The sequence below is a fragment of the Notechis scutatus genome, chromosome 7 (genome assembly GCF_049901735.1).
Source record: "Notechis scutatus isolate UNSWTSFEM ecotype Mainland chromosome 7, rNotScu1.2, whole genome shotgun sequence".
NCBI classification, from domain to species: Eukaryota; Metazoa; Chordata; class Lepidosauria; order Squamata; family Elapidae; genus Notechis; species Notechis scutatus.
This window is the reverse complement of record NC_142015.1, coordinates 5,448,069-5,473,861: the sequence shown is the minus strand read 5'-3', so window position 1 is coordinate 5,473,861 and position 25,793 is coordinate 5,448,069. Positions and strand designations below refer to the sequence as shown.

Below are 25,793 nucleotides of genomic sequence, written 5' to 3'. Positions count from 1 at the left end.
TTCCTAAGAGGTCTGCCTACCGTCCCTGTCCTGTTGTTTTTTGTTTTTCTTATATGTACCCATTTCATGTATTCATAACTATGTATATACCTATACCTATTATCTTGTAAGCAATTGACAAATCAAATAAATAAAAATAAAATAAATAAAAAAAATATATGGATGCTCCAGTGCAGGGGTCTCCAACCCAGGGCACTTTAAGCGTGGAGGACTTCAACTCCCAGAATTCCCCAGCCAGCTTAGCTGGCTGGGGAATTCTGGGAGTTGAAGTCCTCCACGCTTAAAGTGCCCAAGGTTGGAGACCCCTGCTCCAGTGGATCGTTTTGGAAAGGGAAAATAATGGTTTGGCCTCCCAAGGGGGAGCTGTCTTAAGCCGATGCCAGGCCCACGGCCGGACCCCGAAGCACGAATGGCCCACTACCCTTGCAATTGCAAGCCCTCCCCCGCGTGACGTGGACTCTGGATCCTCCTGTACACGGGAGGGAAGCCGGGGTGGGGGCACCCAGAGGGAGGCGCTCCGGTTCCGTGGCTTTCGGGGCGAGGGCAGCCCTCCCCCTCGAGGCCGCAAGGGGAGGAAGGCGAAGGAGAAGCGCTCCCAGAGAAGAGGCTCTTTTCTCGCGGCGGCCTTCTTTCTTCTCGCCGGCGCGGCTCTGGCACTACCTGCCCGTCTCCTAGCAACCCTCCTCCTTCCCCCCCCCCCACCCTCATCAAAATGGCGGCCGGGAAAGAGGAGACGGGGGAACCCCCCATTGCCCCGCAGATGGAGCACGTGACCAAAGGGGAAGAGAAGCGAGGGACGGCCGCCGCCGCCGCCGCCTGGGGCTCGTCTTTTCCACGGACGCGCGCGCAGGCGTGACGAAGGGCCAATCGGAAAGCGCGGGGCGGCCTCCTCAAGGCGGGCTAAAAGCCAGCTCGCGCCGAGCGCCTGCGCCGAGCCGAAGGCGGGGTGGGGGAGTGGGCGGAGACCGTGCCAGCCGGGTAAAGGTAGCCATTGCGCCTGCGCCGTTGGAAGCCCAGAGGCGGGCGGCCTTGACAGCTTGCGCCTTGTGTGCCGTAGAAAGGGGGTGGAGAGGAGAAAGAGGGGGCGGCGGCGGCGGCGGCGAAGCGCGGAACGGCGCCGGCGCAGGCGCGGTAGCGGCCAGGCGAGGAGGCGGGTGGGGGGCGGGCGCCCTCGGGTGGGAGAGAGAGCCGCCGCCGCCGCCGCCGCCGCCCGGGCTGCGTGAGAGGATTTCCCCGCTGGTTGCGCCTCCGTGCGCGGCCGCCACCATCCCCGCCGCCCGGGCCTGCTCGGCCCCTGCCGCCGTTGGAGTGCCGGCCCCTCCCGCGGGGAGGCAGGGAAGTCTCGGGAGCCGCCGGGACAGCCGGATCATGTCCGGCCGCGGCCAGAACACCAAACTGTCCACGACGGAGCGCATCGTGAAAGGTGAGGAAGAAGCGGGGACTGGCCTGCCCCTCCCTCCCTCCTTCCCTCCGGCCGGCGGGGGCCCCGTTTTCCAGGCGGCGGCCTCCCTCGCCCGGCCCTCCCTCCCTGGGTGGCTTCGGGTGGGCGGCTGAGGAGGCGAACGTGGCTTACCTTTCCTCCCTCCCCCCCCCCGCCCGTAGCAGGGATGGGGATGATGGGCTCTGGAGTCCCGCGCGGCGGCCCCGGGGCTTTGGCTTTGGAGCTGGCGGCAGGCGGGCGGGATCCTCTTCCCCGCAGCTGGCGGGGGGGGGGGGCTTGGGGAGGCAGGATTTGCAGAAGCCGAGAAGCCTGTAGCTGGGGGCGGGGGGTTGGGAACTCTATTTCTGGGGGGTCTGTTTCCCCCCGTGGTCGGAGGAAAAGGATGCTTGCTGGGCCTGTGGGGGGAATCATCCCACCCCCACCCCCAAGAAGTGAGTCGGGGGGAGAAAGGGAGGAAAGTGGCCGGTGATTTTGGGTGGGTGGGTGGGTGGAAGATGCTTCTCCTGGCAGGGCTCTCTTGACAGCATTATGGGCCTTCCCGGGGCAAAGCAGCATCCTGGGGCCCCTACGGCTGGCAGGTTGGTAAAATCAAACCTCTGTTTGCATAATTTGATTGCATTTATTCATTTATTTATTGGGTTTATATTGCCGCCTATTCGCCCACGGTGACTCGAGGCGGCTTACAGAATGTAAAACCGTATTTAAAATTAAAACAACAACAACAGTAAAAACTAACAAAAAGAATCAAATAAATTAAGTACAATAGAACAAAATCTGGAAAATAAATAATCATCCCCAACTCCCACCACCCCATCCCAGGGACAGCAGAACACAGGATGGGCTCCATATAATAGCTATATATTTTTTATTTTATTTTATTTGGTTTGTCAATTGCTTACAATATAAGAGGTATAAGTAAAAACATAGTTATGAATACATGGATACCTATAAGAAAAATAAAAGGAAACAATAGGACAGGGACGGTAGGCACGTTGGTGCGCTTATGCACGCCCCCTACAGACCTCTTAGGAAAGGGGCGAGGTCAATAGTAGACAGTCTAAGGTTAAAGTTTTTGGGGTTTGGGGATACCAAACCCCAAATATTTCTATGTCATATAGAAATATATCATTTCTATGACAGAAGCTGCATCGAAGGGGTTAACATAGACAGATTCGTTTGGGGCCCCCCCTGTGCTGGGGGCAAAGGGCCCATCAGGCCCAGGCATTTAAGACAGCCCTGCTTTCCTGGAGGGAAGAAAGCAGCCCCCCAAATCCCCCCCCCAAAAAAAGAAGGGAGAATGTGCAAGGAGACACCAGGCCGGGGAAGTGTGTCCCTCCCTGGAGCGGATTAAAAGGCTGATGGTTCTTAGCCAGGCTGAGATTCTTCTAGTGCTTTGCTAAGGAGGGGGGGGGAGGGAATTTCAGAGGCCTGCTCACTTGGTGGAAGCCCCTTTTCCATGGGCTTTATGCGGTTGGCTGGACAAGGGTGTGGGATGGGAGGCTTCCTTGCAAAAGCACCTGGAATTCAGGTACAGGTAGTCCTCGGCTTACAACTGCAATTGAACATTTCTGTTGCTAATGTTATGCACTGGAGTCTAATCACACTTGGCCAATAAAGAATTCTCTTCTCCATTCCCCTTTCCCTATTTTATACTGTTATAAAATTTGATTTGATTCTTTATTTCTCTTCTCTTCTCCATTCCCTATTCTATACTGTTTTAAAATTCTATTCTATTTCTATTCTATTTTCCTGTTCTATTTCTATTCTATTCTATTTTCCTGTTCTGTTCTGTTCTATTTTCCTGTTCTATTTCTGTTCCTATTCCTATTCTATTCCTATTCCATTCCATTCCTTTCTAGTTTATTCTAAAAAGTGGTTCAGTTAGTTGTGCCTCATTTTGGTTAAGGGAATTGCTGCAGCTGTTCCCAACACGGTTGTGAATCGAATCTGGCTTCCCCATTGACTTGGCTTGTCAGGAGGTTGCAAAAGGGGGGATACCATGATCCCCGGGACCCAGCATCTGTCATAATAGGAGTCAGTTGTCAAGCGGATGAATTTTGATTATGGGGATGCTTCAGTGGTCGTAAGCCACTTTTTTCAGTGCTGTTATAACTTTGATCACTAAATGAACTGTTGTAAGTCAAGGATTTACCTGTAGAAATTCTAGGACAACAGAAGTAGCTTGGAATGGCTGGTCATTGACAGATAATATTGATCTTGGCCTCTTGTGGTTGGTCACTCGGAGCTGTTCAGAGATTGTATGCAAAGGTTTCCTTTAGGAAATCAGTTAATCATCTTTTGATACCTGGTGAATTTGACCACTTTTTGTTTTTTATTAAAAAAGTGATATAGGAAGGTAGGGCAGCACTAAGCAAAGCATGAATTTTGAAAGGGAGAACTCTATACCCACTGATGGGGGAAATTAGGTGTGAGTTATTGTGTTTGTAGGTTATCTGGCATCTTTCCTCCCTTCCTGAAGTGAAATTAACCAGGTGGTTAATGTTGGAGGGTGGTGTCATCAGATCCTCTCAATCCTCAAAGACTTTACTATGGCATAAAGTTATGCTGCAACTTAGTCTTGGCAGATTCTCTGACTCCTGATTTAGTTGCCTGGGTTTATGTATTTAATGGTTGAGAGGAACAACATCCCTCCCCAATCATATTATGGACCTGAAAAGGCCCATTAAAAAACAAACAAACAAACCTGGAAATAGTAGAAATAATAGGAACATGGAAAAGTTAATGGAGAAGAAGCAATGGTCGGAAACTAAATCAAGGAAAGAAGCAACCTGGAATTCGGGAGAAACTTCCTAACAGAGAGGACAATCGGTGGAACAACTTGCTTTCAGAAGCTGTGGATGCTCCATCACTGGAGGCTTTTAAAAAGAGACTGGACAGCCATTTGTCTGAAATGTTTACGTGGTCTCCTGCTTGAGCAGGGGGTTGGACTAGAAGATCTCCAAGGTCCCTTCCAACTCTGTTATGCTGAGAACATGTTAGCTTAAGGAGAGGCTTTTGCAGTGATGATTTACCTTATTTGCTACAGTATATCATGCTTGTCATGAGTGAATTGTCATACATTTAATTATTATTGATTTATTCCATCAAATATCTTAGGAAATCTGCACATTGACAACATTTCCAATTTTTCCAAAGGGCCACACTGCTTGGAGCTGCACATATATTATGCCCATACATTGCAACATCCTAGGTTTTGAGGAAGAACTTTATGTGTATAAAGGCCCATACCAGTTAAAGAAATAAAGGCTGTGACTTCACATGTTGTCAACAGATAACAAAGACCTTATGAGACTTTGAGATCCAAACAGGCATCTTGTTCATTAGTTGTCTGGTATAACAGAGAAAAGGAGAAAGTCTGGTTCATTTATGTTGCTCTTCCAGGTGATGATAGAATTCAAGAAAAACAATTGGGAGAAAATTTCAAAATATTGGGATTTATAGATTGAATACTTATTAAAAATCAGTCAAGATTGGAGCCCTTGGAGCAATAACTAAAGGACTTCCTCAGTATCTGGAAATATTGAATTGATCAGACCTGAACACTGTAATTTTACAAAAGAATCCCATTCTTCTTGAAATTGTCTATATTCTTAGATGCTACCTGAAATAATTCTTAGATCCTTTATTACAACTGGAATTATTGAGTTTCTTCCAATCTTGGACTGTGAATTTAACTGTAGACTACCTAAACATAATATTTTCTTTAAATAATCAGCACCTAGTTAAATTCAAGAAATTCAGAGTTTGGATGGATTCATATACTGTATTATGACCATTCGGTTATTTCATTTTATTCTGCTGCAGGTGTTACTAGACATGTGCCAAATTATCTTGTAAGAGCTGTTCTCAGGTTGTTGTTCTGTTATTCTACAGTATTTCCAATCTGAAGAGTGTACTTTGCAGCTTGATGTGGATATGTCTTTGGAATGGTATATTGAAAGATTCCGCTGTTCTCATACTGTGATGTACTGTAGTTTGCTTTTACCATGGTTTGTTAAGCGGTCTCCAGTGGCCAGATTTAAATCAAATCATAATTTATAAATAATTGGATTGCAATATGTTCTGAGCCAATGGTAAATGAAACATTATGATTTAGCTTGAATATGTGAACCCATGGCCTTGAGATTTTCTGAAGTCAGAGAGGACAGCCAAAGCTATATTTTTTATTTTTTTCATTCTCCCATTTCTCTACATTCAATTAAAATCCCCCCCCCCCCTTATGATTTCCCTTTGTCAATGTGCTTATTTGGAGAATTGTGCTTGTGGTCTCTGAGTAATAGTTATTAAAGGTTAATAGTTTTCTTAATGTTATTAATGCTCAGAGTAGATGTGGGAGAAATACCTGCTTTGAACTTGCTTTTTATTTGTTTTAATTGTGTAGAGAGAGATAGCTAAAACATAATTAAAAAGCTGACTAAATCACTTAGGAGGCCTCTTGGTATAGTATATAAAGTATGTTTGGTTCAGTTAAATGCATTTATGTACTCAGCCAATTGTAGTTTATTCAGTTAACCATTGCTAAACAAGTGATAGCTTAGTAAAGTTTTGGAGACCCTTATGCAGCTTTAAGACTTGTGGACTTCAACTCCCAGAATTCCTCCTCCAGTCATGTTAGCTCAGGAATTCTGGGAGTTGAAGTCCACAAGTCTTAAACTTGACAAGTTTGAAGACCCTTGCCCCTCTGTGGCCAAAACATTACAATGGATAATTCTGTGCTGGACTGCTTATTGCAATGTTCATTGTTTTTGGAAGAGTTTACATGCAAAGATTTGAGCCTTCAATATCCCTGCTATAGTGGAGTGATCCATTGGCCAGGAAGCACTAACTAATTCCCCAAAAGCATTCATTGGGTCATTCTGGGCAGTCCCCAACTCGCCACCAAGCTAACTTTTGAAAATTCACAAGCTGCTTATGGGAAAGGCACCTTATTTATTGCTCCAGATTCTTCAAAAGAACAATGAAGAAAACAAAATTCCTAAATTGTTAAATCTATTATTTCAATGCATATAGGTAATTCATAGACTGTTTATTTATGTAATCTATGCTATTAAATATTTAAAAATGTATTTGTTGAATATGTCGGTTACACTGATGTGTCTGGAAACATTATACTTTTTAATTGTGTTATTCATAATCTTTATTGAAACTGCTCATTCACATCCATCCAGTATTCCTAGAATCCATCCTTCATGCCAACCATTGCATTTACTTACCAAGAAACAGTAATTGTTTTGTTGGCATCATTTTTAAAGCAATGAATTACCTTAAAGAGCATCTTTAAGGGGAATCTTGGCAAGTAACTCTTAAACAATATTGCTTCCACATCATTCTTATAAATTTGGCACTAAAATATCTGGCATTCCAAATATTAGGTAGAAGGCAGTATTTCAATGTTATCTGTATGTAGCAGAAACAAACCAGGAACAGATCAGACTCATTTGTAAAGTTGAATATAATTTTAACATGAATGCAGAAAGCATTAATCAGATGAGTACACCCAGCTGCAATGGAAATTGACAAAGCTGCTGTATTTCTTTTTCAACTGTGAGGTTTATTTTTTTGTATTATATATTGAAAGAGAAAAATGAAGAAATAAGCATTCATTAAAACATTTCCCCTCTATACCAGTCTAAACTAATTTTACTAAATGTACAATTTAGTATATATGTGCAAGTATACAAAATTAAATTATTCTTTAAATCTCTTTAATAAGAAACATTTTTCTATATAGCACTTCAAGATGTCTAATGATATAAAATCCATCAAACTGTTGCATAGTTGAGTGTGAGTCTTTCTAATCTTGTATCATTTTTAATAATTTTTGCTAATTATAAAATTGCCCTCCATCTTTTTAATTTCCAAATTGTAGAATATAATCCAGAGTAACATGAGCCTGTACAGAAAACAGGAAACCTCCCAGAGCAAAATTAATAACTAAAATAAAGTCTGGTCAGAAGAGAATCATAGCAGCACAACATGTGACCCAAACTGTAGACCTTAAAAATTGAGTAGCCTATAATATAATTCTTTCCGTATTAATACCTGCCTCATTTACATGATGAAGCAATTGGATGTCAGTTGGTAGTAATCATTTTTATTCTGAAATCTGCTACCTTAGCCTAGGATGCTATTCCCAGATTGAATTTAAATGTGCCCTTTGCAGGCTCCCTAGACTTAGATGTCTGAAAATCTGGGACAACTGTAGGAGGACACTTGAACTGATGAGACAGGGAATGATGCCAATCAATAAGTCTAAGCCTTAACCTACTTCAGAGGATTTACTGGTAAAATAAAGTCAGTCCTACGGTGCCTCCTTATAAAAAAAGTAGGATTTAAGCGTGATAATGAATTAGATAATAGGTTTTGGAATGTTTGTTGGCTGTATAAAAGACATTAAAGCTTCAGATACGAAGTCAAAAACCCCATAGCTGGTATCCACCAAAGGAGTTGCATGAGCAACTCCCAGATTCTCAGTGATGGTGTTTATTGAGAATTCTGGGAATTTCCATCCGAATCATCATCAGCTTTGGAAAGGCTTAATCTTAAAAAAAAAAAATTGCAACAGTGGGCAGATTGCTAAAAGCTCTAATTTAGCACTTGTCCATATTTATCAGAGAATGGAACAAATCTGTGGGATGCTTTGTTTTATTTTGTATATAATTCTGATATGGATGTTTTCAAATGTATTTGTTTAGCTTTTTTTCACTGGAGGAATTGCAAAAGGAATATTAAGCATAAATGCAAATTCTCAATTTGGAAAATTATAGTTCTCTCGATTAGGTAGATGCTTCCTAGTCTGAGGAAGTGCAGATGCATTGGAAGTATGCTTTCATCTTTTTCATTCAACAAATGGCTTGCTGCATAGACATTTTAATAGTTTGTCCTAACATCTGTAGGGCATCAGGTGGGAAATAATGTATGCACAGGATGTAGGACACTGGAAATTTAAAACTCTGTCATTTGTCTGGTTTATGGCAAGGAAATTGTTAGTCTTTTATTTATGCTCTGTTCCATTGCAAGTGCTGTAAAGTGGTCTCAGTTTAAAATGATTTTTTAATATGATCAGTTATATTTATAAGGCATGGAATACCATGTTATGGTTTACTAGTTGACTCACGGTTCAGTTTTCACACACTATCTACAGACTGTAAAGGAGATAAAGATTTTACAAATGAGTTCAATTACCTGTAGAAAATAGTCTAGATGGGGGGCTATGTATTTTAAAAAAACCAAAAGATTCTTTGTCATTTGTATGTTTTCTCTTTAACCACTCACTTCCTGTCTTTGACTGTGTAATTTGGTTTTAGAGATCTGGTTGCTGTACATTAGTGCAATGTCATAAATTAGTATTTTAGGCTTTTCCTTTTTTTAGGTGACATATTCAGGTGCTGTCTGATTATTACAGAAGAAACTAATTATTAATTTGAAGGACTTTCAGGGAGCCTTCATTATGCTGGATATAATGCAAGTAGTTTATAGGTATCGTATCTGGAATGATGCACAATATAGTGCGGCTTATAAATTGCTGATCTATTGTAGGTTCTATCAGTCAGCTAGTTCAAGCTTCCCTCTATTATTATTTCAAATAACCAGCAAGGGGTTCTTTTTACCCATTGTATATGACTAAATCAGGAGGCTGGTGGTTGTGGTAATTGTGCTAGGCACATCCAAGATGCTAGGAAAGCGAAGAAACTATTCCTTCTTCATAATTTAGAAAGTTGTGGTGTAGGAAAGTCCAACAAACTCCCTATGAGTTATTCCATAACAGAATGAAGATAAAGTATCGAGGAAGTATGTAAAGAAAGTGATCAAGATGTGCAATCATGATACTTTTGAAAACAGAGCAATAGATCCCAAGTGCTACACTGCAAAGTAACTTTAGTGCAGTTTTTGAGGTTTTCAGAGAATGATTTGGTTTGATGGATTATCTGCCTTCAAGTTGTTGTTGGTTCTTAGCAACCACATAGCTAGATTTTCCCAGTGAATGATTTGGTTTAGAGAATGGTAAATCAGGAAGATTTGAGTTCAAATCTCTGCTGAGGTGTAAAAGCCACATGTCCTTGGGCGGCTGCTCACTGGCTTATTAATTCCATCACAGTGGAACTAATGTGGCAAGAGGGAAAGCCTCATAGGAGAAACTCAGCGCGTAGGAGGAGAGATTTTATGGTTCAGTGCTGTAACTTCTGCACTGCTGTGTTTTCTGTCTATGCCAATGGCTAAAACTAGGTATGTGGGATTTTTTTTTCTAAAGGAGCAAGAGCGGAATGACCAGGAATCTGCAAGGGTAAAGCAAGCTTTCTCGCCTGCCCATTTTCTCTTTACATTTCTTGTTCTGCTCCTGGCATATGTTAGCCTGGCAAATGCTGATTTAGGAATATACAGTTGCCAAGATAATATCTAGCTCAATTGCAATCCTAAAGTCCTCAGCAAGAAGTCCTTGGAAGAAGCCTATATAATAAATTAATACACAGAGCCTAGAATACAGATTTTTGGAATTTGTCCATAGTATCTTAGAAGAAATCCCAATGAGTCATGCCCACTGCGGTTCCTCGAAGTAAGGTACCTGTTTTTTGTATATCTTGTGGCAGTAAATTCAGATAGATAGCCAGAGCCAGTAAATGAAGAACTGTGAAGTCTAAGCCATGGAAAGAGGTTCAAGGGGACAGAAATATTTTCAGAATGATGAAAAATGTTTCAAAGAGATTTCAAAAGGAAATATTGCGATGCTTATTGATCCTGCTGTTGACATACACGGTTTACATTTTCTAAAAGTGCTTCTTTTCTTTTGATATGAAAATGCTGAATCTACTGGCCAAAATTCAACAAGACATTCTAACTCAAAGTGCCAGGAATTGGAAAAGTAGCAGCAAACTTTTCTCGGTTGCAAAGTCTGACGGCATATAAGAAACTGCTTTTAAAAATCTTCTCTTTAAAAGATGTTTGTCACGGGGAAGACTTGATTGTGTAGAAATCAGGATGTTGTTGTGTAGGATTTAGATTGTTTCCCAGCCCAAATAATGGGAAATATATGTGTGTATCACACCTAAACTCAGTTGGCTTGTTTTCCAGTTGATTAAAAACATGTTACAGTTTACATCTATGTCTCTAATATAAGGTGCAATAATAATTAACTAAATTTAAAAGACACTTAGCTTTCATAAATAAAAATTTACTTATATGATATACACAAAATCTTTGGTTAGATTTGTTAGGACAGTATTCAAATATTGAAGGGGAGAAAGTTCTCCCATCTGATTACAAAATATCCGAGGGGGATCATTTTTAAGTGCAGTACACAGAAGCTTCCTACACTTAGTGTAACTTCCCTCTGATATCAGGAAATCCCTTTCAGTGCATTTTAATTGCCATCTTGAGAGCCTTGGGCCTGAAGACAGGTTCTTTGCTTATACTGAGAAATCCTATAAGAAATATTGTCTATGGAGCTTCTCCGTCCTCCAGATCACGGTGGTCCCAAAGGGGCTTTTTCAAGAGGTCACTGGACTTTCTGGTTTTCCTTTGAAGACATTTCGCTTCTCACCCAAGAAGCTTTTTCAGCTCTGGAATTTAATTCCATCAAACTAATCTGTGTGTATTTTGTTAAAAAAGGAAAATAACCTGAAAAAGCTACATACTGTATCGTGATGTTTTGTATTCGTGTTTGTTTTTAGAGCCAAGGAAGGCCCTCAGTCATTTTTAAAGTCATTTCATCTATGGTTTTCCTTAATTGTTTTGCTCAATAATAAACACATTTCTAAAAGAGATTCCTATAATATGACTGAATATAGTTTATTTCTGCAAACCTAAACTTGTGGACATAGAAAAAACCCCAAATGTTAATGATAGATAATGTTAATTAGGTTTTAAGAGTTAATTCTTAATTCTTTAAACAAGCTTAACTGATACAAAAAAGGCTAGCGGGTTTAACTTAACAATTGAGACCATTGGTATAAAAATGGTATAACTACCGTAGTGTAACTCAAAGGCAAGCTGGAGAAAGGCTTGGGGGGTGGGTGGGGGGGAAATGGTGAATTTGTCTATTGCATGAAGCCATACTACTATATGTTATCTATGAGGGTTTGGTTGGTGTAGGTTTATATGAATCAAACTGGTTTGGAAGTTTTTCAATAAATAAGGAGACAATGGCTTAGCATGAAACAATGTAAAGGCCTTCCCTGGACTTTTGTCATCCTGACACGCAGTACTAATTGCAACATTGGAGTATAAATTCTGTAAAAGCTTAGTTTGTGGAAGGGTAGAATGAGGTGCATGGCTTTTTAATCAATGATCTCAGCTTGGCAAAACTTAGCTTCATTTATATTAATGCCTCTATGCATAATGAGTTTTGCTTTTCAGTATTAAACACAAAGCAACCGATAATGATGTTCATAAAGGAAATGACATACATGTTTGATTTGTACTGCTTGCACAACATATGTGGCTATGTGATTGCCCCGGTAATGAAAAGATTGTGTGAATTGGTGATGGAAGATGAGCGTATTTGACTTTAAAAGTAGCAATGTCACTCTGAAAACAATTTTTTGAATTCTGCTTTCCTTAAATTATTTGTTTGGTATGTTAGGCTGTTGCCATGTGCATCGTGTTCTCTAGAGCAGTGGCCCCCAACCTTTTTCGAACCAGGGACCGGTTTCACAATTATTTATTCTTCCACGGACCGGTACCTGAATAACGTGAGACTCCACCGCCATCGGGACGGCTCTTCATTCAAAGCTGCCCGCCCCCCCTTCGATGAAACTAAGGCGCGAGCACCCAAACGCCGCTTTCCAACTGAAAAACCGGAAGCACTTTCCAACCGAAAACCCGGAAGCGCTGTCGAAACAAGATGGCGGCGCCCAAGCTTTGTGCCCTGGTAAAAAATGATCCATGGACTGGTACCGGTCTGGGGACTGGTGGTTGGGGACCCCTGCTCTAGAGCAGGGGTCTAGAGCAAAGCTGGCTGAGGAACTCTGGGAGTTGAAGTCCACAAGTCTTAAAGCTGCCTACTCTAGAGTATGTTTTTAGGGTGGTGCAAGGCAAAGTGCCCTCATGAAAGCAGCCACATCTTCCACAAAGCCATCATCTTAGCAACATTATTGGGAAAAGAATAAAGCATAGGAAGGAATCATCCATCATCGGTTGTTCAACCAGACTGGTTTTTCTCATTGATAAGACACAAAAGTAATTTAGGTGGCACATGAGGTAGCTTCTTTACTCAAGGAAAAGGAGTGGGGAAGAGAGGGCAGAGTAACCCATTTAAGTATGCTGAGGCACAAAGGGGATGTTTCTTGAAGCCATGGACAAGAGTGGCATATGGACGGTGGGCTTTGGAGTCAAAATGGAATAAGGTTCCACACTACTTTTAGCTCTCTTTTCTCTGATTATTTAGTTGTATGTATTGGTTTGGCCTTTGTGGATGGAACGTCTGACAGACCCGGGAACATGCAGGATAAAAGCCGGCTGGGTGACTTTGGGCCAGTCATTCCCTCTCAGCCCAACCCACCTCACTGGATTATTGTAGTGAAGAAGATCAGAGGAGGAAGATGTGTTGCATATGTTGGCCTCCTTACTTGCTTGTAAAAATAAATAAAGGCGGGATACAAGACAATCAATCAACCCTGTTACAGTCAACAACAGGAAGGAAGTGGGCTATTACCGAAAAGGTTCCTTGTTCTAGAGAAGGGAGGAAACCTGAAAAAAGAGAACTAACTCTGCCTTAATGCCAGATATCAGTTGACCTGGGGAAATAGTTGAAAAGGCTTTCAAGAGTCTGTTCCAGAGGTGGTATTCAGCTGGTTCTGACCAGTTCTGGAGAACGAGTAGCGGAAATTTTGAGTATTTTGGAGAACCAGCAAATCCCACCTCTGACTGGCCCCGCCAACCCCATCTATTCTCCGCCTCCCGAGTCCCAGCTGATTGGCTGGGTCTTCTTTGGTTGCCCTGCCCAGGAGAACAGAGCTGGAAAGCAGGTTAGAGGGGTGGGGAGGGAATCTTTCTAGAAATCTAAATGATTATTTCCTGAGTTTGTCAGCCTTGCTGGGCTTCAGAGGAGAAAACTGTTTACAGAGCAAGTGCTTCTTCAATCCAATTAGTTCTCATTATTTAAAATGATGTCTTTACTTAGTTACCCAGGCTTACACAGGCCACTTCAAGTTGTGAACTGAGTCTAAGGAACCTAACATTGCCACTTAGTGTAAATAATTAAAAACATTAAAACAAACATGAAATAATTCTTATATATTAGTAATATATTACAGTTGTTTTCCTTACAATTTACCACACTGATACAGGTGTTATAATGATCAGATTATCAAATATTTGTTCTTCTCTGAAAATATGTACTGTTCTGTTTGTTTTTATCTTGACAGGATTTAAGATTCAAAATCTGAAATCCATTTAAGGAGGTAGCATGAATATAAATTATTGGTTGATAATTTCTCCCCATGCCAGATCTTTTCAAAGCTTAAAAGGAGCCCCCGAAGACCCCAAAATTGGATTAGCATCTTATGTACCCTCACTCCACATTCCCAAAAAATAACTTTAGAAAAACGTAAGAGAGAAAAGCTGTTAACTTTTTCCTGCGGTTGCTTTTAAGGATTTTAAAAAAACCTGGAAATGCAATAATTGGATCTTCTTCCATCATATCTTTTGTGGCTTTAATTATAGCAACTTCAGAAAAAAAAAGCTATTTTCCAAAAGCACCATGTTTAAAATAAAAGTAAATATATAGTAGATTCAATCCTCATAAATTCACTTTTACCAGAGGACATAATTTCCTATACTGGGCTGAGAAAGACTAGAGTGACATTCAACGCTATACTACTGTAGAGTATAAGGTTACATTTATCAAAAGTATTTTGCCATAACAAGTGTAATTCGGTCTTGTTTGCATTTCTGTAATATATTTGGTTACAATTTGGAGGCACACCTAAATAAATGTGTTTCCTCCTTCTCCAAAACTATGGCCCTAGTTGTCTATCCTCATGATTATAGATAGCAAGGCAAACTTTTTTTGTAGTTCTAAAGTGCTAAGACTTTTGGTCCTATCACATCTTACCAGAAGACTGACCAGCTCAGAATACATTTTTAAACACACTTGATTAAGGTCCTTGGTGCTTAGTAAACCACACATACAACCCATTCTTTGAAAACCAACTACGTAGTTAAAACATACACAGGGAAGTATCCCGGGATCAAAGTATCTGAAAGATTGCTGGAGGAGATACTGTAGCAGAGAATTCATCTACTCAAATAGAAGAAAATTTTAAATGTACATCAATTAAATTATGGTAAACAAAGTGGCCTAAAAATGGAAGAATAAGACAAGCATCCGTTAACATTCATTACATCTTGCTTGCAAGGATGTACATAGTTCTCTTTGAGAGGAAACAACAAATACTCTCACCTTTATTGTTGCTCAGTAAAACTACACATGTTTTAAACAATGCTGGATGATAAATCTGAACCCGCTAACATGGGTATCAAAGTCAAGGCTCCTGGGCCACATCCGGCCGCGGGGTGCTTAGATCTGGCCTCTGGGGCTACCCTGGAAACAGTGAAGGACTAGCCCGTGGTGCTTCTGCCAGGGAAAATGGAGCTCTGTTTTTGCTGGCAGAGGGTTGCAGGAGGCTGTCCCAGCCGAAAACGGAGCTCGGGAGCTGGTTTTCACTGGCAGAGCGCTCAGGACATCACAGACGCCCCCAACATGAGTGATGTCAAGCTGGCCACACCCATTCTGGCTCCCCACGGTCAAACACAACCCTGATGTGGCCCTCAATGAAAACGAGTTTGACACCCCTGCGCTAAGATCGTACTTAAAAATTGATGGCGGTAGCAGAAAAGTTTAATCTCGACCTACTCTTGTGTAGGCAAACTCTGAATGAGTAATACTAAAGAAGAACACAGACCTGTGTTTCTGTACTGGCAGTTAACTTGCTGGATAATTACCCTATTTTCCTAAATGTAAAATGAATCTCACTTTGGGGTCTAGGAGACCTCACTGCTGTCAACTCGCCTGGGGACACCAAGATAATTCAACACTGTATTAATCATTTCAGTTACTTTTATTATTGGTGACCACATTTTTGTTGACATTATTGTATATTTTGGGATTGACTTTATTTTATTATTATTGGCCACGGTTCCACTGAAATTAATTCAACTTTTGTATTTGTTGAATTTATCTGCCCCAAGTTTTCCTGTAGTAAGTTGGCCAAGGTGAGGATTCTACTCTCTTTAGGAAGTGCAGACAGAGCTCAAGGGAGATGTGAAAAACTTTTCATTGTACATTGTTATAATCTACCTTTTCCATATTTACATTGTACTGTGTTTATTGCTAATTTGTGATCATTTCGATGTTTGCATTTTTAGGGGAGGTGTGTAAATTAAGATTACACAAAAGGGTGTGATGGCAAAAAGTTTATAAACCCCTGTTATTAACTCTAATTTTTTTTATAAAAAAAAAATCACAGGGCAGGAAATGATGTTTATGTGAAGAGCTGCATTCCTATCTGTTGGTGAACTAGAAGTTACATGATGGATAGGATTAAAATGAGCTATAGAATAGAACAGTTCTATATTAGGCAAATGTGATTGGGCACACAAGGAACTTCTCTCCGGTGCATAAGCTCTCAGTGTACATACAAGCAACGAGTGATAAACAGTGATCATAATCATAATTCAAGGTGATCATAATTGTCATAAATCATCAGATACAACAAAGTTATAGTCATAAGAAACTAAGGAAATAGGTAATAGGAAAGATGAGAAGGATAACAGGGAATGCAGCCCTACTTGGTGGTTTGACATCCTAGGGCGGAAACAGTGTTGTAGGAATTAGTTGTTTAGCAGAGTGGAGGAAAAACTCTTTGTGTCTGGTTGTTTTGGCGTGCAATGCCCTATAGTGTCATCTTAAGGGAAGAAGTTGAAACAGTTTATGTCCTAGATGTGAGGGGTCTGTAAATTTTCACAGCCCTCTTTTTGACTCATGCAGTAAACAGGTCCTCAGTGGAAGGCAGGCTGGTTGCAATTGTTTTTTTTTCCTGCAGTTCTAATTATCCGTTGAAGTCTGTCTATCTTGTTTGGTTGCGGTGCTGAACCAGACAAATATAGAGGTACAAATGATAATTCCTTTGTAGAACTGTATCAGTAGCTCCTTTTGGGCTGTCTGAGCTTTCTGGGTTGGCATATAGTTTATCTATAGAAAAAAAAACTCCACCAAAAATGTGACTATCCAAACCCTTTGGTATGTTTCATTTCTGCTAAAAACCACAATAAGTTTCTTTATTGCAGGGGTGTCGAAACTTAGCAACTTTAAGACCTGTGGACTTCAACTCCCAGAATTCCCCAAGCAGCCACCTTAATATTAGGCAGAATAAGACAACTAATGGAATTTCTTATTGTGACTTATCATATCTACGTTTTAGTAGCGTATGCCTGATGTCAAAGATTAACAGCAGAATAGTTTTGCTTATTAGTGTTTAACTAAGAGGTTAAAAAGCTATGATTCTTGTTCCGATTGTCTTGACAGCTATAAGAATATTTTGCTGTTTTTGCATTGACTCACAGGTGCTTGGAAATCCCTTCCTTTTGCTACCAACAGTTTCAAAAGGGATAATTTATTTCCTTTTTTTGTGTGTGAAGCAGTGCAAAGTTTTTCATTGTGGATCTACCACACACCTGGACGCCTTGCAGGGCTCTTTCAGATAATGGATTTTTGCACTACTGTGACTTAACGCGCATCAAGAAATATTACATGTTAACATGTTTGAAGTATTTGTACCCCACAAAAACACCTGAATGACTTAAAATGTATTTATGGTATGTTACATAATTTTGGGTACTACTGTAAACCATGAACCAGTATACATGAAGACAAAATATAGATAGTATTGTAAACCTCTCCAGCAGCATAGTGTATTCAGTGAAATATCATTAACATGGGAGTGCTGGTGAGGAGTTTAAAAAATGTACATTACAATAACCCGTTACAAAATGTCTATTATATATATTTTTAAATAGCTTTTTTAAACATAAACGTTATAGCAGGTCTATTGAGAGTTTTTTAAATGATGCCACCATGAAATGTGTCCCAAGGCAGCTTAATGTTAGTAAAGCTCGATTAGGAAAACTTGGTGAATTTAAAATCTTGTTTCTGAAATGCTTTTCGTGCATCACATTTCCACGCTCCCACCCCCCCACCCCTCCACCCCAGTGTTTAATGGGAAAAAAGCAACAGAGAACAAAAAGGGACATGGAATAATTTTTTCCGCTCATGTCGCTTCTTTGTTCTGAGCAAGAAGGAAGGCTCCTGCCTGATCTTATGGGAATTAGGGCAAAGTACTCACTGAAAGTATACATAAAACACAAAATATCAGAAATGGAAGGGACCTTGAAGGTCTTCTAGTCCAACCCCCTCCCCCTCTCCCCCAGCTCAATCAGGAGACCCTATACCATTTCAGACAGGTAGCAGTCTCTTCTTAAAAGCCTCCAGTGTTGGAGCTCTCATGATTTCTGGTGGCCAGCTGTTCCACTGGTTAATTGTCCTCACTGTTAGGAAGTTTCTCCTTAATTCCAGGTAGCTGCTTCTCTCCTGGATTAGTTTCCATCCATTGCTTCTTGTCCTGCCTTCAGATGCTTTGGAAAATAGGTTGACTCCCTCTTCTTTGGGGCAGTCCTTCAAATATTGAAATCCTGCTGGTGGACCTGATGGCCGGTCTCTTACTTTGATAAATCGAACTATTTATGTAAATCGTGGTGGGTCTAAAGTTACGCACTGGTCTAAAGATACTAGCTGTTAGGCCAGTACTGTAAAATCCTAGGTTTCAGTAGAAGGGAATAGGTGCAGCTCAGGGTTGAACTCTGGATTCCTTGATGCTCCCTGAGCTTGGTGGTTTGTTTGCCTGACCATTTCATTACCTGACAAGGTAGCGTCATCGGTACCAGTGAGCGTGAGTTTGCTCCCCATTTATATGCAGCAACTAGGCTCATCCCAATTTTCCATGCTGTTAAGAGCATGATTTATATGGTTGTGCGTTGCTGTGAATAAAGGCACGGGAAAGAAGGAATTGCTAGGAATCTGAAATGCTGGGGTGAGTTTTGTGTTCCTTAGCATCAGCGGGGGACTTTAGCAGGCAAGTTGAAGCGTAGTAGGATGATTTGATGAAAAGCAGGGATGGGAGAGAATTTAATGTAGGCAGAGATGCTGAAGTTGGAGCGGGGAGGATAAAATGCTTCTTTGCTGTTCTTAAATTCTGTCACAACTAAGACGGTGGTGGCTAACCTTTTTGGGCTCCTGTCCCAAAAATTGTGCGCGCATTTGCACACGCGTGCCAGCACCCAGAAGGCAATGTGCCACCCCCCCACGCCCCCTACGCATGCACGTGCAATTCCCACCCCCTCACCCACCCACCCCGCCCCCTTACCTGCAGTGTGCCTCATAGCTGATTTTCGGCTGGTTTGAGACCTTCTTCGGCCTCCCAGAGGCTTCAGGAAGGCTTCTGCAGGCTTTTCAGCTAGGCCCGTTTTGTCATTTCCGGTATTTCCGGAAAAACAGGAAGCGATGAAACGGGCCTAGTTGAAAAGCCTGCAGAAGCCTTCCTGAAGCCTCTGGGAGGCCGAAAAAGGCCTCAAACCAGCCGAAAGTCAGCTGTGAGATGCAGGTATGCGCAGTGAGGTAAGTTTGCCTGCAGCTCACATGCCAACGCAAATGGCTCTGCATTTGCCATAGGTTCGCCATCACGGTACGATGAGGTTGGGGGTGTCTCTTGTGCTATCTAGATGGGTTTTCTGTTTTTCAGTCCCTGAAGGGTAGTAATTCCCTGCCGTGATCTAATAACTTTAAATTTTCTGCTGGGGAGGCTAAACTGGATCTCGGTGTACCCCTCCCAGTTCCAGCAATGAATGCTAGTCATCTTGACTGTTGCTTAATTTCTCAATTGCTTAGAAGAGTCCTAGTCCCTACCTTTCTATTAGTATGCGCTCAAATGAAGAGTAGTTCTATCATCCAGAGCTTGTTCTCCCCATCAAGTTTATTTGCATATCTTTCAAATAATCATAATCATTTTTGGGATTTGGTGTGTTATTGTGCATTCCTTTGGAAATCTAGATATATATAAAAGCAAAATACCACTCACGCATCATCACAAAATCTCCAGAACCATAAAGCCTACAAGCTTGAAATGTGACACGTATATTCCTCTTGGCTTCTAGGGGCTCACTAAGAAAGGATTTTTCAAAATGACCATCAGAGCACTAATATTTCGTATATATTATTATTAACGTACTCTGATGCTAAGGAGTTCTACTCCCCCTCCCCACCTGAAAAGAAATCTCTTCCAAATGTGAAACACAAGCAGATGAGAGGATTTTCAGTTTCAGTTTACCAAGCAGCTTTAGTACAGAACAGTTGAGCTAAGCCACACCCAGGCTCCTTGCTGTCTCCTTGCTCACACAGCAAATACTGTTTCAGTTTCCAAGCAGCCCTCAACTCTCTCACACACTGACAGGACACTAGCCAGATGAATACCGATGGATGCTGGTAGGCAAAGGCAGAATTTTTCCCCCCTTATTTTCCTCCCTAAAAACTCAGCCCGACCACATAGTTTCGTCGCAAAGCACGGGTATCGAGCTAGTAAGTTATATACTGTAAAAGGATTGAGGAAAGTTAAAAGTCCGACCTCAGTCAGAGTAATCAGAATATTTTTAAAATATCTAAACATGCGTAAGACTATCAGAGGAGGCCTTCAATGAGGACCATCCAGAAGATCCCAAGCAGAAGGCACCTCTTCTTCATCATTATACTTGGTTCATCCTCTGACAACTAGGATGAATGACAGCTGTCATTGAACCTGGAATGCATATTCGTCCTTGGCTTCTTCTCCATGAATTTATTAAGATCCCTTTTGGCTATTCATTCATTTCTGACTATCATTGCATCTTGCAAGTATAGTAAGACATTAATTAGTAATAGATTGAAGCCAGAGAGAAAACACAAGGAAAGAAAACAGAATAAAAAATAACATTTCTTCCTAAGGTCTGGCTGAAAAAACCCAGTGTTTTTTTTCTGCCCCCCCCCCCCTACATTTCTCTGTAGAAGAAATGTTTTCTATCAATTTTTTTTTCCAGTTTACTGCTAATCAATCTCATCAGAATTCTAATCTTTTGCATATGAGGTTCATATAAGCAAGTATTGTTTAGTGAGAATTTCCATGCAAAATAAACATTGGCTATGCTTATTCTTATAATCAGCTCAGTACATTGGCCATTTCTCTTGCGAATTCCAGGAACTACATTTTGAAGTATCAAATCAGATCTGAATTACTTGATTTATGTTGATGTTTTGACTCAACCACTGCTTTATTTGAAGTTGCATGTTCTATTAGGAAGTGTCATTTTTAAAAAGTTGAATTAGCATTTGGAATCAAAACATAATAAATCAGATAATTCAGATCAGATTTGATGTTTCAATTCAATCCAGTGTTTAAAAATAACAGTGACTGAATTTCAGAGTACCTTACTAATGCCATCATGCAAATACGAATGCTATGCAAATACTATTATAAGCAGCAATTAATCTAATAAAATGGTTGTTGAGCAAATGGCTAAAATACATTCAATTAGAAAAAATATTTTACTTCTTATATTTTGATTTTCAATAATGAACCAACCTATTATTGTGAACAAAATAAACGAAATATATCTTAGTTTTACCAAAGCATTTAATACTATATCCTTGTTGTGAAGAAAGTAAAAATAGGTTGGATAATGTGGGAAGTTTAGCAGTTGGTTAAATAACTGTAGGCAGCATATATTCATTAATGATTTGCATCAATCTGGAAGCAAGGACTCTCAAGTAGGATGCCATAGGATCATTTCCTGGAGTCTTGTGCTATTCACCTTTCTTGTAAAAATAAGTTGCATTGAATGTTGCGTAAACAGAGATGCAGGATATAAATATGGTAAATAAATAAAGGCTGTGTTGCCTATTAAATTTTCAGCCATCCTTATAGCCCTTCAGAATTCTGATTCTGCAAGAGGTTTGAATGTTGATATGATAAGATACTTAAAAACGGAAACTTCTGCCTGGATTTACATCTACTGCTACTGGCTCCTCCTCTTCGATAGCCTCGGCCTCTTGAATTGTAATTGAGAACTTCCAGTGTTCTTGAAGCCAGGCAATTCACGCCCAATTTATGGCTATTCACCGCCAGCTATTACCTTGATGGGCTATGAATATGCATTAGCTGATCTCAAACAGCGGGCTATCGATCTAGAGCAGGGGTGTCAAACTTGATTTCATTGAGGGCCACATCAGGGATGTGTTTGACCTTGGGGTCAGGGGGGCATGGCCAGCTCAACTTTACTCCTGTCGGGGGTGCCTGGGGCGGTCCAAGCACTCTGTCAGCAAATTTTTGGCTGCGACGGCCTCCTGCAACCCTCTGCCAGGGAAAACGGAGCTTGGGAGGGCCATATGCAGCCCTACCGAGCTCCGTTTCCACTGGCAGAGGCACTGCGGGCCGGTCCTTTGCTGTTTCCAGGACGGCCCTGCGGGCCAAGATCTAAACACCCCACAGGCCAGATCTGGCCCACGGACCTCCAGTTTGACATCCCTGGTCTACAGCTGCAAGCAGATTTTGTAGAAACACCTTCTTTAGTCTTCTGCACATTTTCTTCAACCAGCTAGATAGTTCAGTCACCTATCAATCCCCAAATTCAGAAGGGCCTTATTCTTAGTCAGATTCATCACCCTCCCAATAGCTGTTACCAAAGGAAGATACCCCCAAATCCCCTTCAAACCAGAGACCGTATCCATGCAGTGGCGGAATGATGGAATTGATGGAACATGTTGTTCTCTATTACCCTGTCTATGCAAGTGTTTGCCAACAGTTTCCACTGTTTACTAAATATCCCGGTCGTTCTGATTTGTTTTATCTCAAAATGTTATTATCATATCAATCTGATTTTATTTCCTTGACCACAGCCAAGGACTGTTTTATAGTCTGCCCAGTATGCCGTAATATTCATTCTGCAGTGGAGGGCCAGGGTTTAGCAGGAGTTGAACTAAAATAGACCTGCAGAGTCCTTTATCTCTGCAGTTAAATGGTGAACCTCATTTTCTACATGGTTGCAAACTTTAATTATAATTACTACAGCATCTTATTTTGTTGTAACTATATTTCTTCTTGAGATTTTTTTTTTATATAATCCTGTGCGAAAAAGAAAGGTAATAGTGGTTAAATCTGAGGGGGTGAATTTGGAAGCCACTAATCCTGGTCTTACTGTGCTGTGATGTGATTAGTTTGCCACAGGCAAGTCACAGCCTCTCAACGTCAGCTCCTTATCTGATTTGCCTTAAGGACTGTGACAAGAAAACATATAGGAAGCGTTATATTAATATGCAGTGTTATTGATGAAATAATAGATCTCTCATAGACATGCCTTTAATATCAACGAATGTTTGTGCTAGCAATATCAAAAGGACATAACTATTCAGATTCCATCAGTTTGTTGTAGTAATACCATAGACACAGGGTTGACAGGTAGGGACATATACGGTATTTCAGGGTGGGTTTGATTTAAATCAAATGGATTTAAATCGCTAGTAAAAAGGCTTGATTTGAATCAACTCATTTTAAATAATAATTTTTAAAGAGCAACTGTCATCTCTGTCCCACAGCAGCTCCTCCTCTGACCCACTGTTGACTCACCGACAGTCCCAATATTGCAGAATATACAACCTAATTCTACATAACAAAGCTCCATTTCATGCTCAATAAACGAAATTATTAATGTACCTTAAATAGAAAACTACCTTTAGATAGATTTTTACTCCAAAAGCATTTTATTAAAATAAATTTGATTAAAAAAAATTTTTTTAAATCTGATTTAAATAAAAATCTGATTTTAAAAAAAATCTATTTTTATCCACCCTGCTATATTTTGATCTGATAATCACAGCATGAGTAAGGTAGATACCTCACCCTCTAGTTGTGCAGAACAGTGGAAATTCTGGAGCTGCCTTGGTGTTAGATTGCATAAGGATAACACACTTTTCCATCCATCAGTGGATGAAGGGCCACTGGAAAGTTTGTCTTTCTTCCCAGAATAAAACCAGGAAATTGGCCCTACTTATCGGCCAAATAAGAAGCAGCTGTAAGAAGGAACGTGGCTTCTTTCATATTTGTCTCTGGCCCTAGGACCAGAAAGCTGAAGATTAATATTTTTCCAGACTTATCCATCAAGCCAGTAAGCAAAGGACAGCCGTTTACTGTCTGTTTAAGAACTTCAGCAAAGGAAAAATCACCCTGTCCTTCATTAGATTAAAAAGCGTTCGTTTTTAGTTCACAACTTTGAACTAACTCTGGCTTTCACAACTTTGAACAACTTTTGTGTACCTTGGTTTTCTCAGTTTGAGAATCTGAAGACAGGACTTGTCTTATTTAATCTGATGAAATCCTCATCATTAAGAAATAGCAGTTTTTAAAAAAGGGAGGTATTATGAAAATGCAACATTTAAATAATAGTAAGTAAATAAGTAAATAAATGAAAAAAATTCTCTGGCTCAGTGTGATAATTTTGGAGAATTGATTTGATAAACGTAAATTTGAAGTAGCCACTAGCAGGAACCAAAACATGATGTCATACAACAGTGACAGAATTTTCTGTTTTGTTTTAAACCATTTAAAAATAAGCTTAATGAGAAATATACCATTATAAACTATGACTGCACCATAGAAATACTGATTTATTTATTAGGAATCCAGTAGTAGTTTTTCTGACTAATTAAAAGGCATAAACTTTTGGAGGCCGCATCTTTCTGCCTTTCCTTTTCCTCTCCATCCATCTCAGTTTAAATCCTGTCACAGTCTAGCTACTTACATTTGGTGAAATGAGCTATAACTCACAAAATTTCTGCATTAAAAAATTGTTAATCCAAAAAACTCTAAAGCTGCCAGGCTCCTGATTCCCCACCCCGCACCCCAAGGATGAATAAATAGCTCTCCTCTTACAGTGGTTAATTTATAAAACTGCTTTTCACTAAACATTAATTTAACAACAAACTGTCCTGATTGTTCACTGCTTTATACTGATTTTGTACAAGACAAGTCAGTGGTATGAATAATATAACCCTTGAACTTAGGACAGTTTTGGTCTAATGCGATTGGAGTTCTTGTTTTGCTTAAAAGATGTTCTAAAATATTATTCTGCTAAAATATCGGGTCTCTTGCTTGAGCAAGGGGTTGGACAAGAAGGATCCTTCCAACCTTCTTATTCTGTGCACTATATTCTAAATAAGAGAACAAACCGGACTTGGACAGATATTGCAGCTGCTTTTTAAAAAAATATAATTAAGTTAATAGATACGAAGGCAATTTTCTTCTTCCCACTTGGCTCTTGCAGGATCGCCGGTTGGTTGCAGGCCCTCTCCAGATTACTTTAGATCGATTTGCTCTGCTTAAGGTTTACACATCATCTGCAATTTGTCAATTTTGTGGAATGAGCCTCGGGAAGCAGGCCTTCTCTGTCACTCTGGAACAAGGGTTGACAACCTTTTGGACCTCAGGGACGATCAAACTCATAATTTTAAATCCCACAGACCAGAGAAAACCTGCGAAAATCCCCCCCAAAAAAGGTCTGCAGGAAAATTCCCCACCCCGTTTTCCTACTGATCAATCATTCTTTATTTGGGATCACAGGATACCGTCTCCAGCTCTGTTCAGTGGGCGGGGGGAGGGGAGAGACTTTTGGCTTCATGCAAGGAAAGCAGCTGAAGCTGCAGAAGTCTTTCTTTCTCTCCCCCAAACTCTGCCAGAAATGAGTCTTTGCTGGCACAGCCCCTTGGAGCAGGATGCCTTGCAGGGTCCCAAAGACTCGTTTCTGGCGGAGTTTGGGGGAGAGAAAGAAAGACTTTTGCTGCTCTCCTTACATGCAGCCAAAAGGAGAAGAAGAAAGAAGCGGAAAGAAGCAGCTCCGTGGCCAGACCAGGTGAGTGGGGTGAGTTCCCCCCTCCACCCTTTCCCCCCTCCCCTCACTAGCTCGTATTGTTTGCAATGCAAATGACGCAAGCCTTGTGTTTCCGCAGGCCATGTGGGCAGCGCAGCCTTGTGTTCCTGCACAGCCTGTATTAATTGTTTTGGGGGGTGCTTTGGGGATGATATTTCTCTGCGGGCCACCAAAGTTTTCTCATGGACTACCAGTGGTCCCCAACCTGCTGGTTGGCGACCACTGCTCTAGAACACAGGTCAGCAACCTGCGGCTTTGGAGCCGCATGTGGCTCTTTCATCCTTCTACGGCTCCCTGTCGCTGGTGGACGCCACAATTTTGACGCCATATTTTT

At 41.0% G+C, this 25,793-nt stretch overlaps 1 protein-coding gene across 4 annotated transcripts in view; it reads left to right on the top strand.

Moving 5' to 3' along the window:
• Positions 1-1,012: 1,012 nt before the first annotated feature.
• The window catches only part of PPP3CC (protein phosphatase 3 catalytic subunit gamma), a 74,381-nt gene continuing 49,600 nt past the window's right edge, over positions 1,013-25,793 (top strand). For all 4 annotated transcript variants that reach the window (XM_087969636.1, XM_087969634.1, XM_087969635.1 and 1 more), the window contains exon 1: positions 1,013-1,423. In XM_087969636.1, coding sequence (XP_087825762.1) covers positions 1,369-1,423 — 55 coding nt within the window. In that variant the 5' untranslated portion in view covers positions 1,013-1,368. The remainder of the gene's footprint in view (positions 1,424-25,793) is intronic.